Genomic DNA, 14,423 nt, shown 5'->3' on the forward strand with positions numbered 1-14,423 from the left:
AGAGAGGATTTTTTTTAACCAGGTATGGGGAGGTCAGTGGAGCAGCAAGCATAATGATAGTAATAGGGACCACAACTTTTCAAGGAGAAGGTACTTAGCACGTTATATTATAATGTGCATGTTACGGGGATATTTGACAAAGGCAGCATGTCACAAATAACTCCAATGGTTGTCACGTGCTTACCACCCATGGCCTGGATTTGGATTTTATGGCTGCCATAAGAGAAACTGAACCTTGTGCAGCAAAATATACCCTGAGCAGTGACATCACAGAGGCATCATTAGTTTAAATAAACTGAAGAGCATCACTGAGCTCACTACTCCCTCTGTTGCACACGTAAACTTCCAATTGTCTCCATCTAAACTTGGTTTTAAGACTCAAGAGTATCATCATTCTTGGCTACGGTTTTCTTAGGAGTTACAGTCCATGGAATCAATATTTTGTCCACCATGAGTTTATGCTTCCTGACCTTATACTACACCCACGCTCTTCCAGTCCTCCTTCCAGACGGGCCTTTCAGCATCGTCTTTGAGATGATCTGCATCCACGTGGCAACCTTCGCGAAAGTATATGACCATCCATGTACAGTGTGACACGCATGTGACAGTATAAAGAGGAAGAAGATGACATACGCGGTCACGTGACGGGAGAGTGACGAATCAGGGAAGGACACGAAACGGACACAGAATCCTCTCGAAAAACAATGCTGCAGCCCTATTTGTCTTTTCTAGGGAGCCAATACGAGTAAAGAAAGGCTGCATGCTGCAGACTCTGTGAACCGTCATTATAGTCATTAGGCAAATATAAGATCTGTAGACAGGAGTCCACCAGCATCCAGTTCAACCCAGCACAATTAGCACATTCGTTGGAGAAGAATTACCCTGTAAAATGAGAATGCTCCGTACAAAAGAGGCAGGAGAGCCGCAGTTGAAAAAAAGAGGGGGTAAGTGTGAGGGAAAGGGGGAGAGAGGAGGAGAGGAGAAGTAAGGGAGGACAGGGATAGATTAAAATTGTTTGAATTGGGTCCACGCTCGCCCCATTCATTCGGTATTCTGCTCAAATCAGGGCTTTTGTTCGGCCTGGCGTGAAGTAGTGTCAATCATCTCGACCCGGTTTTGTAGAATGGGGAAATTTATTATGAATTTGCTGCTGCAGATAATGAGGACTACCCCCTGCCTGCATTCCCCCCCCCCTCTGGACCCCGACCCCCCGCCACCGCCACCGCAAGCCACCCCTCCTCTCTCCCCTTTGCCTCCACCCCTATATCAATGCTGCAGAATAGGCAATAGAAAGTGAAGTTAGCAATCTCAGGGCCACTCGCACTCTGGACTCACATCAAAGTGACAGAGACGTCCAATCAGATTTGTCTTACAGGCATTACATGATGAATATGGTGCGGCCGCAGCACAAAAGCGCCTTTGTGTCTCCTGCGAGCAGGGACTATTCACGGCGCGCCACAGCCAGCCAGAGTGGAAGTAAATGGCCAAAAGGGCCCGGGCCCAAAAAAAAAAAGCACCCAAACTTGGGCAGCACAATGGGCCATGCAAATCACGGCCCCCGCCAACCCCACCCCACCACACATCCCCGGCTACGCTCCATCCCTCCACCCTTCAGGTCGGAGCTCGGTTCCTCCTCTGCCGGGTTGTCTGACGTTTGGGGCCCATTCACACAAACGCAGAGGTGTCAGTTTAAAGTGCTGAGCTGTGTGCATTCAAACGTTCATTTGAAAAGAGAAAGATGACAGAAACACACAAGGGGCGATGACTCTGGGGCTGTGGGCGAGGCTCCATCTTAGTAAGACTTTTATTGTGGGGAGAGTATGTCCTGCACATTGGAGTGACCCTGTGATATTTGCTTGTTTTCAGAAAAATGATTGAATGAAACCTCTTCATATTCCTCCAGATTTCAATTCCTTCAACACAGGGATGAAATTAAGTGCGAATATGAACATTTGATATTTGAATCCCAGAACTACTAAACTCTCAACAGAAGTTATTGCACTCGTCTGTTCCTGTTGTGCAATTAAAACGACTTACTCCATGAAGAAGACCACGTAGTGGGAAAACACCTACAGGAGGAGAGAGACTTACATCTTTAAATCTAAATGGCCATCAGAGAGCCAATGTTCCCTGCAGCGAGCGGAGCATCAGAAGAGATTAGTGCAAAGTACTTGTGGGTCCCTTGTGCCTCTGCTACCAGCGACCTTACCCAATCAATAGCCAAGGGGTCAGCAGATTTGTCTGAACCAGCTGCCGATCCCCGTCCGAATGTGTGTGTTTGACTACTCCGAGATGGTTTTTCTGTAGTATAAACATGTCTTTGACTCTGCTTAAACATTAACACCTCTGTAAGCATTGCTCAAGGTTGCTCAGCCTGTGCTCATCTTCATAGCTGTAGCCGAGCAGTTCACAGAGCAATGGGTTTCTACGTTGTTCATATTTATTGCATTGGTTATTTTGATGTGGGAAAAAAAAAAAAACTTGATTCGTGCTACGGTAAACTTGGAAGCTGTTGGTTTGAATTTTAATAATTAATAACGAACCTTCGAGACACAGCGAGGTGATATTGTTGTCTTCTTCATGCAAAGTGGAAAAGACTGATGCACTTGTTGCGATGGTGGCCGGTGTGGCTTTGAGCTTTGATCGACGTGCTGTTTATAACTGGCTGCAGATATTCCAACTATTGCTTGTAATTGAACGCACCCTATATTCTTAGTTTACAGTCACCTTGAGATATTAATGATAAATTGATTCATTTTGGAACATGATTAAAAAGAATGTACCCCTATTCATCAACTGACATTTAGAGCTGGGAGTCATTACAGCATTAGTAGCAACTGAAAGGAAAACTATTTAAGATTTGAAGTCGGTATTTTTAGCAAAATGGTAATGCATAGCATTTCATTTCTAAAACATTTTTGGTTTTGGTGACAGTTAGCTTGTTATTATGTAAACATGGCCTGCAGTTAAAACTCTTAATGTTGTGAGAGATAAACCGATAAACCATTTTGGCCTACGGCGTCTAAACATAAAAGCAACGTTGCAGCGTAGTGAGACCACGCTGCAACCTGTCATTCATGCAAAATGGCTTAAAGGTCCACCGAGCACGCTGATGACTGCATGTGGAGCAACAGATGACCCCTCGCCACCCTACTCTTGCCTCTTGTAATCTATATATGTTCGCATTTGGCATTTCCATAGATCATGCATACATCATGGCTTTGGGAAGGAAAACGCATGCATAAACGAGCTGCATTTAAGTGACCATTCATCATTGGATTACGACAACATTTACATCGCCCTTATGTATTGTAAGCGAGGAGGACATGTTGACATGAATAAATCTGTTTTTGCCCTCGCTCATTCCAAATGGCTGAGGAGAGAAATTGCATATCCATCTTAATGGACAGGAGACATGACCTCATTTCTACTTTGTGCTCTGGCCTCTGCTTGACACTGAAGGACATCAGAAACATCATTTCAACCGTATAATAATAGAGCAGCGGGGTATTTTGTGCCTTTGATTTGTCTTTTTGAGGCCCCGTGACGTAGCAGCCTATAAAGCAGAGCGTAATTAATGTCATTCATCATTTGTAGGACCGGCGGGCCTCACATCAAATACGCGAGCCATTAACCAATGGGAGCGCAAGAGCCTTTGTCACCGAGTAGAGGCACGTGGCTTACACCTGCAAGCTGCAGTGGTTGCGTTGTTGTGTGTGTGTGTGTGTGTGTGTGTGTGTGTGTGTGTGTGCTTGCTTGCTCGACCGCGCGTGTGCGTGAAAGAGAAATCGAGCGTGCGTGGATGTGTGAGTGTGAAAAGGAGAAAAGGAGCGCGCGCGCGCCAGAGAGAGAGAGAGAGAGAGAGAGAGAGAGAGAGAGAGCGTGTATTCATGTCTGTGGCACACTTTTAGGTGCAAGAAAACAAGCAACCTCTTCATTTTTGGATTAAAGTTGGCAGATAAATTTAAAAAACTCAAATTTAACAGAAAATATTAACCTACTTTAATCCGCCTCTCCTTCTCACTTCCCCACTCCACGGGTGAAATTAAATTCGTTATGTCTCGTTCTGCCTGAGTGAATTTGGCAACAGTGTTTAATTCCAATAGAGAATATTCCATAATTGGCATAATGAGGCGCAAAGGCGCACACAATAGTGCTCACTATGTGGCGTCGGGCTCCCCATTTCGCAGGAGATGGGCTTTTTGATTTGACTGTGTGCCCCATGAAAAACACAGTCGGGGATACAACTAGTCTGCAACCCCAGGTTTTTATTTAGATTGATCTCAATCGGGCAATAAGAATTTTGACCTCTCTCATTGTCTCGCTGACTTTCCCCGGGCCGTATTTCAAAGTGTCTATATACCCTTTGAGAGGCGTGAATTACCCCCCCCCCCCTCCCTCCCTCCGCTCCCCCGTCCCTCTCTCCTTTCGCCCCAGGCCCTCCGGGCTATTGGCTAAAGGCAGAGTATACGCAAAGGAAACAATGCGATGCATGAAACGTAATATTAATCTCCCTGTCCTGAATGGAGACAAAGCGCCGTAGAAGGTGCACGTCTATAATGGTTATTGAGTGCTCACCCAGCTGCGCAATTTTCCCCCCCGTGTGCCCGAGCAAAGCGGCTAAAGGTCATGCACGAGCTTTGAATAGAAGAGAAGCTCACTAGTTTGCTCAATTACCGCCACACACACACACCCATCACACACCTCGCACTCGGGCACGCACACACACAGGACGAAAACAAGAACCAAACCACTTTCGAAAGCATATTATATAAATATAATCATCTTTATTTATAAAAACTTGTTTTACACAAAATATATCTGTTAAAATCAAATATTTACACTTCAGGCTACGGGACGTGGAGAACAAGTGCATACATTGATAAAGGTCTCCTTACAGACAACTTTTAAGAAGAAGAAAAGAAGAAGATAAAAAAAACAGGTACATGTGTCACAGGTAGCCTTGATCTTGTTGTCCAGTCACTGACAGTCGGGGAAAGTGACAGCGGCTGTTGTTCAACAACATTGTTTGTTTGACTCATGTACAAAAAGATGTGTCTTCACGGGGAAACAATTTCTTTGACACAATGATACAGTGTTTTGTGATTTTTATGAAAAGGGGAGCGATTCACGTATAAGACGAGCAACAGTCTGTTGACGCGTTGTCTTTGTTTTGTCTTTTCCAGCGGACGAAGACGGTGTCTCTCCAACAAGTCCTCTGGAGACCCGCCAAACCTGCTAACTCACGTCTTTTGATTGCACTTCATCGGGTCTTTCCTTCCACGCGTCAACGTGACACTGAGTCCAACTCCCTCCTTCGTGTGGGGACTCAGAGACTCTCTCTCTCTATCTCTCTCTCTCTCTCTCTCTCTCTCTATCTCTCTCTCTCTCTATTGCTTTGCTCCGGCAGAAGCAGCCCGGGTGAGGGAGGGAGGCAACAGATCACTTCCTAGCATCACAGCGAGACTGATCTGACGCCTTTACCAAGTCATTGTCGGCATTTTCGGAAAGAACGCAGGTGCTTTTTACGCACAGGCGCCTCCGTCCTCCTCAGTACCGGTCGAACCAGGTTGTAAAGTCCAACAGCTCCTGTTCTTCGGAACTCAGAGGCTCATAACTGCCCTCGTCCGAGGAGTAGGTGGAGTGAGGCGACTCCGGGTCGGCGGAGTAGCTGTTGGAGATGGCCGGGGATGGCAGCCCGCACTGGAACGCGGCCGACACCGCGTCGTGTTCGTCCAGAAGTTGCTGCAAAGCCCTGATGTACTCCACCGCAGACCTCAGGGTCTCCACTTTACTCATCTTCTTGTTGGCGGCGCCGTTGGGCACGTGCTGACGCAGCGTCTGGAAACCCATGTTGACTTGCTTGACCCGGTTCCTCTCCCGCTCGTTCCGCCTGGCCACGGCCACGGGCTGCTGCTGAGGGATGGAGTAGCCGAGGCCGTTGAAGCTCAGCCGCCGCTTGCAGCGCAGGAGCTCGGGCGAGCTGGAGCGCTGTCTCTTCAGCACCTTGGTTTTACTCTGGAAGCCGGCGGCGTTGGCGCTGGGGTGCGCGGCGGGGTCCGCGCAGTCCTGGGCCGGGGCGTGCAGGCTGAGGCTGGCGTGTCTTTCGGTAAATCCAAAAGTGAAGGCAGTCTGCGTGGTGGTGATGGTGGTCGTTTCCATCTCGCCGATAGGTGTCTTGCTTCTTTTTTTTTCTGAAGTGATGGGAGGCAGAGGGCGGAAGTGGCTGGCAGTGTACAGCTCTCGTGTCCTTCGCGTGGGGACCGTGTGGCTAACTCGAGTCCAAGTCTCTCTTGACTGCTTACTCCACGAGCCGATCTGACCCAAACTTTGGCAGCACTCTTCTTTTTCAACACGCGCCCCGACACACACCCCACCCACCCCCCCACCTCCCCCTTTTTTTGGGAGACGCACGCTTCGTGGCGAGGCCCCGCCCCCGCTGTGTGATTCTTCGGCACGCCGACTCCCCCGGGCCAGGCGCGTGGCTCCGGGAGCTCAATAAACAATCCCTAGCTTTCACTGGGCCGGGAGCACGCGCTGAGCTCATTTACATTCCTATGTCCCCAACTTGAAGGCCCATTGGTCGATTCAAACGGCCTGCAACCGTGCAAAGGGAAAGTAAGGCAGAAAAAAGACAGAGACAGGAGAGGGGGGGGGGGGGAGAATAAAAAAGTGAATGGTTTGGTTCTTTGAAATGCCTTTTGAATTTGACAATGTACCCTTGGCAAGTCTTCAAATTATCAGCCCCCCCTCCCCTCGGTCATCATTCTCCTCCAGCTCTATACAACACAAATACCAAGGACACTCTCCCTCGTCTCCAGGCTACGGCTTTACAGTGCTAGATAAATTGCAAGCGTGTCTCTGAGCGTAATGATTGGCAGAACGCAATACATGTAAGAGTGAACACTTCTTATGTCACGGAGGCGTCCGGAAGCCCAGTGCTTTATTACATACTCGGTGCTCCGCGGGTCCAGTTTGTTGACACTTTCTTGAGAGGTGGAAAGTCTTGTTTTAATTCAATACAACCGTTTAACCTTCCAGCTGAATGCAACTCTTACTTAATTAATCAGTGTTGTATGCATCTCTGGTAAAAAAAAAAAAAAAAATCCAACTCGAGGTACAGATGCATGAGTGCAGATTTTCAGCACCACATCTGACTGGACAGTTAAACATAGTGGCTTCGTCGTCCTGCAGTTTTGCCCCACTGTCGACGGAAACCGATTGAAGCCGATTTGGCTTTTCGGCATTGTTAAAACACCATTTGGAAATACGTTTCGTACGTGACACTCTCCTTACCAGCAAATTCTAGAAGCGAAGAAGTGCGAGTCGAAATGAGAAGACCGTTGCCCATTTAATAAAAGTGGGACACTTGCGGCCTCTAGTGGCAGAACAGAAATTATGACAACAAGGGTTAAAAATGAAAGGAGAACATCTTTATTTGAATACTACTGATGAACGTATAAGAAATGCTGGCTTAATAATCATTTTTTGCTTAATGATAAATTCACAGTGAACTAATTTAAAATTGACATTAAACAATCACTCCAATATTTTTACACTACACATATACTTCATCTAGTCCAATTAGAAAATAAAATGGAACTCCCTTTGCACCTCTTCCAAATCTCACAGCTTGCACAATCTTTTTTACTTTTGAATAGCTATTTTAAAAGCTAAAGTTCCCGTATTTAAAGATACGTAATTATATTCATCATGGTTAGACTTATTGATACATCATTACTCTACTTTGGTTCTTGACATCTAAACAGCTTTTAAAAATTAAACATAAATCCAAACTTAAAAAATAGAAATTACAACACAAACAATCCTGCACATGGCCATTTATTTTCATGAGAATTTTCTATCTTTATGGTTGTGTGTAATATTACTCAACTGTGCAGAAATGTTGACTTGCATTGGCCTGCTGCTTTTTCATGCCTCTCTTGGTTGGGTTTTGAATTGTAACGCTCGCTTTCAAACACAAATCTGTCTCTAACCACGTCGACAGCAGAGGGCGCTGAATGAAAATAAAAGCACAAACCCGTGTTACACAGTAGATCATGCAACACAGGTAATTAGAGATGACAAAGTGCATGCTACTAGAAACCAGTGTCCAATAAATCTGCCATCATAAAAACTGCACTTTAATCATGTACTATGAAAACCTCTGCTAAAGACGTCTTGGCAAGACTTTGTTTTCCTTTAACTTTTCAATTACTAGTGAGATTTCTGCACCCAGATGACTTAATTAAATTGCGAAAACTGTGTGCGTGTTCTCCGTTTGCCAAACAACAGTTCTGCAATAGTACGATTAAACGTGTGTACTAAATCTTGCATTAAATAAAAGTCACATATTTTTATATATATCAAAATATATCCATATGATATATTGTATATATTTAATACTTTTTTTAAAATGTTCCATCTTTTAAAAAAATGGATATACTGTATCAATCAAATTAAAATTCTATTGTTTTCCTCAGTCCAGACACAGAAACACAATCTCACCTATCATCACCATAGGTGAGGGTGTGGCTGTTTATGAGAACTGTGGCAGTTTTTTTAATACACTTAAACTGCAGTGGCCCTACGCTCAACACTCTCAAAAACCATTGTCCCACATTGTCTCATATTGGACACAGAAGTTTGTGTGTATCCTTCTGCAAGCCAGCGCAACCGCGATAGGGACATGGATAGCACGATAAAGGGAGAGACACATGAAAGAGGGAGGAGAATCCAGCTAATTCCCAGTTAAAGTGCACATCAAATGTAACAGTCACTCAGAACCCATATGCCGACATGCTAAAAGACGCGAAAATGGGCTCAAAACAAAACAGCGGAACAACACAGTTGACGATATTGCCCTTAAATTTAGAAAACAAGTGTGAAACAGGATGTGAGTCATCATGTCATCTTTCAATAACCAACCTTCCTGAGAGGCCAGAGTGCTCTCGAGTGGCCTTCAACAAGGACTATTTCCAGTCTGCTAGAAAAGGGAAGTGCTTCGCCGTAATATGTATCGCTTCTCTATTACTGACAGATGTGTACTGGGCTATAGCCGCGTTAGCCATAGTTCTTAAATAGAGACGGATACAAGGTCCGTGAAGCCTCGGATCATCCCTCGCGCAGTCTGCGGTCAGAAAAGAAAAGGCAATCTTCACGAGAAGTGAGTAAAGTGAAGTGAAGATTGCTTAGCGTGCACAGGCCCTGACCTTTAGTACTGTGTTTTGAGGGTAAAGAGGTTGAATGAGATTCCAAAGGACGAGAAGAAAATACGAAATTCACAGTTTTGCTTTTGGCACGCAGGGAAGTACGATGAAACACAGATGCTAGGAAGAGGAATTGGAGCAAGCCGAGATGTGTTTTTGAGTAATACGGGTGAAACTCGAAACATTTGAATATCGCGCAAAAGCTCATTACTTTCAGTAATTCAACGTTAAAGGTGAAACTATTATATTAGTATATATAGTATATAGCCAAAATCATCAAAATGATATCAAATAAAGGCTTGAAATATCTCACTTTGCCTGTAATGAGTCTATATAATATATTAGTTTCACCTTTTAAGTTGAATGTAGCACGATATTCTAATTTTTCGAGTTTCACCTGTATACCGGAGATCCAAATGTATGTCATGGAAAAAGGGGAACCCCACAGCACTCTCACTTAATGGCTAATCATATTTTGTCTCATTACAGCTCATGACACAACCACACACCTGCAGCTTTCTTCCTCCGAAAGTCCCAGATTACACTTGAATTAGCAGCACATACGTTGTAAACTATGGAACACTCACAGGTGGATTCCTTGGACCATATTCTGCAGAACAGGTCTGGTTTCAAGGGTGGCTGTTTAAAATCAGCCCACAGGTCAGAGCAGGTGGATAATTCACCATCACATGGGCTATGAAATAATACCAGGGATACATTTGAAAATGTGCTAAGGATGGACAGTCATGATGACATTATTTTCTCTCATTTAGCCACTTGCTAGCAATTGTTTTGTTTTTTTTAGCGATAAAAACAATGCATGGGGTATTCCAGATCACAAAGAAAAAACCTAATCAGGCCAAAGATACCAATTACTTACCCAGATTTGGTTTGAAATGAAACTTGGCACCCCGATCACCGACTTTATCCGTCTGTATGTACTTCAGCAGCCAATGCAAAGTACAAACTGCTGCATGTTGAATGCATTCAATTAAACGTACCACTCGGTGAGTACATTTCACCCACAGAGCTTTGACCCACGTGCTGTAGAGGGGGCTCTGGGGGTCAGGATAGATACAAAAGCACGCTGGCTTACACACTGCAAAATGACACTGGATAACTTGTCATTTGGGAGATACAGAGAACACTTTGGTTTGGCCCGTCCACCAGATTCTGCTCTGCATTCTGCACACTAGTTACACACCGTACGAGCAGAGCAACCTCATCACTGATTGGTTATTAGCAAATAAGCCCGCCTTGACTTTTTAGAGCGAACCAAACATTAATTCGCTTATTCGAGGTATTCATATATATTAGTTGTAATAATAACACGCAAAGGGCGACATCATGCAGATAAGATCCCCCTTTTTTGACAGCCTCGATGATGAAACGCGGGCCAAGTGGTGACGCAAGAAAAGCGATTAACCGGAAGGACTCGTTTGACTTCGAGAGAGTGTCGCCAAGCAGTTTCCGCTTTCCGGACCCACGGGATCCCGCAGAGGCAGCGTCTCGGTGTGGAGGAGGTTCCAACTCGCCCTCTGCTGACGTGGTTGTGCCCTCACCCCGCGGGGGAGGGGGGAGGAGACAGCGAAACCTCAGAGAGCGTCACTCGTGTTGTTCATACACCTTCAGCAAAGGTGCAGCGAGGATCCACATCAACCAGCAGCCAAGGCGAAGCACCACCTGAGAAATGCAAAGGTAGGGGAGACCAGCCCGCTGCTGGGCTACTACGCCGTTGTGTTTCCTTCTTTTGTGAGTGGGTTACGTGCATTGTGGTGCTGTGTGTGTGGGGGGGGGGGGGGTCACCTGGTGCTGTGGGTGTCGTAATTCAACTGTCGTAGCGTTCAATCCGACTGGAGCTTTAGTCAGTGGGACAGTTAAGACACCGTGCTGCATGTGTGTGTGTGTGTGTGTGTGTGTGTGTGTCCATTTCCTGTGTTTCACCGGAAGCGCCACGCGCTGATCTGATCTGATCTGATCTGCCATGTCTCCCCCCCCTCAGCCTTCCCAAGCCTCCGTTCGCCAGCTGGCTCATCGAGCAGGTGGAGACGGGCCAGTACACGGGCCTCCGCTACGAAGCCCAGAACCAGTTCAGAGTCCCCTGGAAGCACAACTCCCGAAAGGACTGCAATGATGAAGACAATGGAATATTCAGAGTAGGTTCAAGCGCCTCCGTTCGACTTCGCCAATGGCACTGATGGCTTTGTCGACATCTGTTTGACACAACTGTATTATTACTGTATTTTCTTTTGGTATGAAATAGTTCCGTAACAATTATAGCACAGCAACACCTGTGGAGCACTTGCACTTCCCTCAAAGTCAAAGCAGAGTCTCAGCAGAGACGCCACGGTGGAAGTGGTTTCGAAAAAACAGAGAATGATGGAAAGTTTCCTGTACCGTGTCTTCATCGGTGATGGCGGGACGGTTCCCTTTTTTTTTTTTTTTTTTTGCATACACGTGGGCTGCAGAGTGCGTGTGCGTTTTTCTTTTGTGCTCACAGGCATGGGCGGTAGCAAGTGGAAAAATCCACGAGTTCCCCAACGACAAGGCCAGGTGGAAAACCAACTTCCGATGCGCTCTGAACAACCTCGATAGGCGCTTCAAGATGATCAAGGATAATTCCAAGAATTCGGAGGACCCTCATAAGATCTATGAGATCATCAACACTGAGTGTAACACGATGGCCCTTCAATCCATGTCCCACTTCCATTCATGTCAAAGTGGAATGAAATTCAAGCGACGTCTCTTTCTTTAACTCGCAGACAACTATGAAAGTCAGCCGACACAAGAGTCCCCGGAGGATTCTGACATGAGTCCCGATATCTACAGCTTCCCCATAGAAGGCTTCCCCTTAGGAGACGAGGTGCCGTATTGCCTAGAGCGCACTTTCACTTCTCTGTTTGACATCACAAAGCCCTCTCACTACTTACGTGATGCCTAAATATGTTCACGCCTCATTTCTTCTCCAAACAGCTTCTTCTGCTTAACAATTTAATGGCCTTGGACCTCGGAAACCAGGCATCGGGTAAGGGGGGGGGCTTCTGCACAAATACCATGCAAGTTATGGTTGGATTTTCTCTTTACCTGTTTTTATATGGTATAATGAGGTCAGTTGTCCTTTATGTGGTTTTTATTTGCTTTTTAGTAGAGGACTATGGCCGCTACCCCGTAGCAGCTGAGAACCATCTGCAGCCTTTACCAGATCAGCCTTCTTACTGTGAGGGTACGTCCGGCCAAATAGAGTCAAATCCCTTTATTAAAATGCAAGATGGGAAAGAAATGTTTCTAATTCATTACGTGTAAATGTTTGGTTGTGTTTTGGGGTTATTTTTCAGTAAATCCTCCTGCAGTCCTAAGTTCACCTCCGCAGCAGCCTAGTATATTTGACCTGGAGGTCTCCATCCACTACAGGAAAAGGGAAATGCTAAAGGTCACATTGACCACTGCCCTTCTCCAGCTCCACTACCAGCAGGAGAGCCCTGAGCCCAACGCCCATCGCCTCTGCTTTCCCTCCACAGACGGCCTGCTGGACCAAAAACAGGTACGCGGTGACCTGGGCATTTTGGATCACCTCATTTGAGGGAAACCCGTAACCCCAAACTGCCCAATGCGAAAACACCCCCTAGTAGTTTCTCACTTTCATGAAACAGTCAGACACTCCCAACCAGATAAGAAAAATATTGAATATTTTAGGGTGGAATTTCCCCACATGTTTATAGACAATACACTGCTCTAAGTAATCAGTGTGCTGATTACAAAGCTTCATTTTTTTTTCATTTTTCAGGTTGAGTTCACGAACCGCATCCTCAACAGCATCCAGAGGGGTCTATTCCTGGAGGTGCAGGACACTGGTATTTATGCCTGGAGACAGGACAGGTGCCACGTGTTTGCCAGCACCAGTGACCCCAGTGTGGCTCACCCAGAGCCCAGCAAGCTGCTTCAGAACACCAGGGTGGAGCTCCTCAGCTTTCAGAAGTATGTAGATGGTAGGTGTGGATATCTTGATGATTTGAACAAAATTCAGACTTCAGATCATCTAAAGTTTTTCTGTCGCTGTCCCGGTGACATGAATGGTGATGAATCGAGTTCTGTTGCAGAACTGAAGCAGTTTAAAGACAACAACGGCGGCTCTCCTGAGTACACCATCAACATGTGCTTCGGAGAGAAGTTCCCCGATGGAAAACCTTTGGAGAAGAAGCTCATCGTAGTCAAGGTAACGCTCCTCTCTGTTAAGCACACATCCTCCCTCTTGTCGAGCCTTCTTCGGTTCGGAAGAGCTGCAAAGTGTCCCTTTCGTCCATGCAGGTGGTCCCTCTGATCTGTCGACACTTCCACGAGGTGGCCCAGATGGAAGGAGCCTCGTCTCTTCACAGCGCCAACGTCAGCCTGCAGATTTCACACAACAGCCTGTATGACCTCATCAGCTCGGTCTTTGGTCTGCCGACGGACGTCGAAGAGTCGGCGCGGCCAGCAGCACCGTTACTACCTCGGTCCTGAGTTTGGGCGTCTCGCGGTCTCCTGAAGGCGACTCTATCAACAACCTGTAGGGCCACAGCCTGCACTTACCGTAAGCTTTAGCTAGAAAGTGGACAGAATGAATTTGGTAGCTTAATGGGCCACGTTTATCCAGCCTCCTTCTTGGGATTCTCATCTTTTGACAGTCACTAACTTAAAGGAAGAAAAGTGACTTTTTATCACTACATTAATAGAAGAGAACTTTTCCACCGTTGGACTGTTGCGTTACTCCACTCAGTGGCCTTGTCTTAGAAAAAAATAATTTCCTTAATATTGTCATAACTGTAAAAGCCAAATCAGATCGTCTGGTTCAATTGATGTAAAACAACCAAAGATGTAACGTTTTTGCTTTTTGATCACGTATTTATGAGCCGTTAAAATTGAAATGAATATATGTGGAACTTTTTGTTATAGGTCACGCAGTCATTATCGAAAATATATATCCTTGTTTGTAGTGAATTGTTTTTGCAATTCAAATTTTGTTGGGACATTTTTATACTCTGCTGGGGAGTTTTGCACTTAATGAGTGATTTTCAACAAAGTTTAACCTTGAATGTTGTTGCATATCACCTCCAATAAATGATAGACATTTGAATTGTATGACTAAAATGTTAAGTCTATCGGCTACAATGTGAATAAAGGAATTGCTTTGATACGGTTTTATCTTCACAAGTGTCGCTTCTCCAAATACGTAACACA

General features: G+C 45.6%; 2 protein-coding genes across 2 annotated transcripts; one reads left to right on the plus strand and one right to left on the minus strand.

Annotated features, from left to right (window-relative positions):
- Positions 1-4,837: 4,837 nt before the first annotated feature.
- On the minus strand, positions 4,838-6,353 carry ascl1b (achaete-scute family bHLH transcription factor 1b). The gene has a single exon (XM_037451615.2). The coding sequence runs from the start codon at positions 6,160-6,162 to the stop codon at positions 5,551-5,553; it is 612 nt and encodes a 203-aa protein (XP_037307512.1). The 5' UTR covers positions 6,163-6,353; the 3' UTR covers positions 4,838-5,550.
- A 4,307-nt stretch (positions 6,354-10,660) lies between these two features.
- On the plus strand, positions 10,661-14,382 carry irf7 (interferon regulatory factor 7). Its single transcript, XM_037450980.2, has 10 exons — positions 10,661-10,907; positions 11,212-11,365; positions 11,710-11,881; positions 11,972-12,072; positions 12,183-12,234; positions 12,355-12,432; positions 12,545-12,750; positions 12,994-13,195; positions 13,307-13,422; positions 13,515-14,382. The coding sequence occupies exons 1-10, from the start codon at positions 10,900-10,902 to the stop codon at positions 13,704-13,706; spliced, it is 1,281 nt and encodes a 426-aa protein (XP_037306877.2). The 5' UTR covers positions 10,661-10,899; the 3' UTR covers positions 13,707-14,382.
- Positions 14,383-14,423: the final 41 nt, after the last annotated feature.

Source organism: Pungitius pungitius, chromosome 6 (assembly GCF_949316345.1).
Source record: "Pungitius pungitius chromosome 6, fPunPun2.1, whole genome shotgun sequence".
NCBI classification, from domain to species: Eukaryota; Metazoa; Chordata; class Actinopteri; order Perciformes; family Gasterosteidae; genus Pungitius; species Pungitius pungitius.

What these genes read in the sequence shown, in the direction of transcription:
- ascl1b (XM_037451615.2), bottom strand. Translation starts at nt 6,162, where the DNA reads ATGGAAACGACCACCATCACCACCACGCAGACTGCCTTCACTTTTGGA.
- irf7 (XM_037450980.2), top strand. An exon ending in TGAGATCATCAACACTGAGT is followed by an intron (nt 11,882 to 11,971) that starts GTAACACGATGG and finishes TTTAACTCGCAG; the next exon opens with ACAACTATGAAAGTCAGCCG. An exon ending in CCTCGGAAACCAGGCATCGG is followed by an intron (nt 12,235 to 12,354) that starts GTAAGGGGGGGG and finishes TTTGCTTTTTAG; the next exon opens with TAGAGGACTATGGCCGCTAC.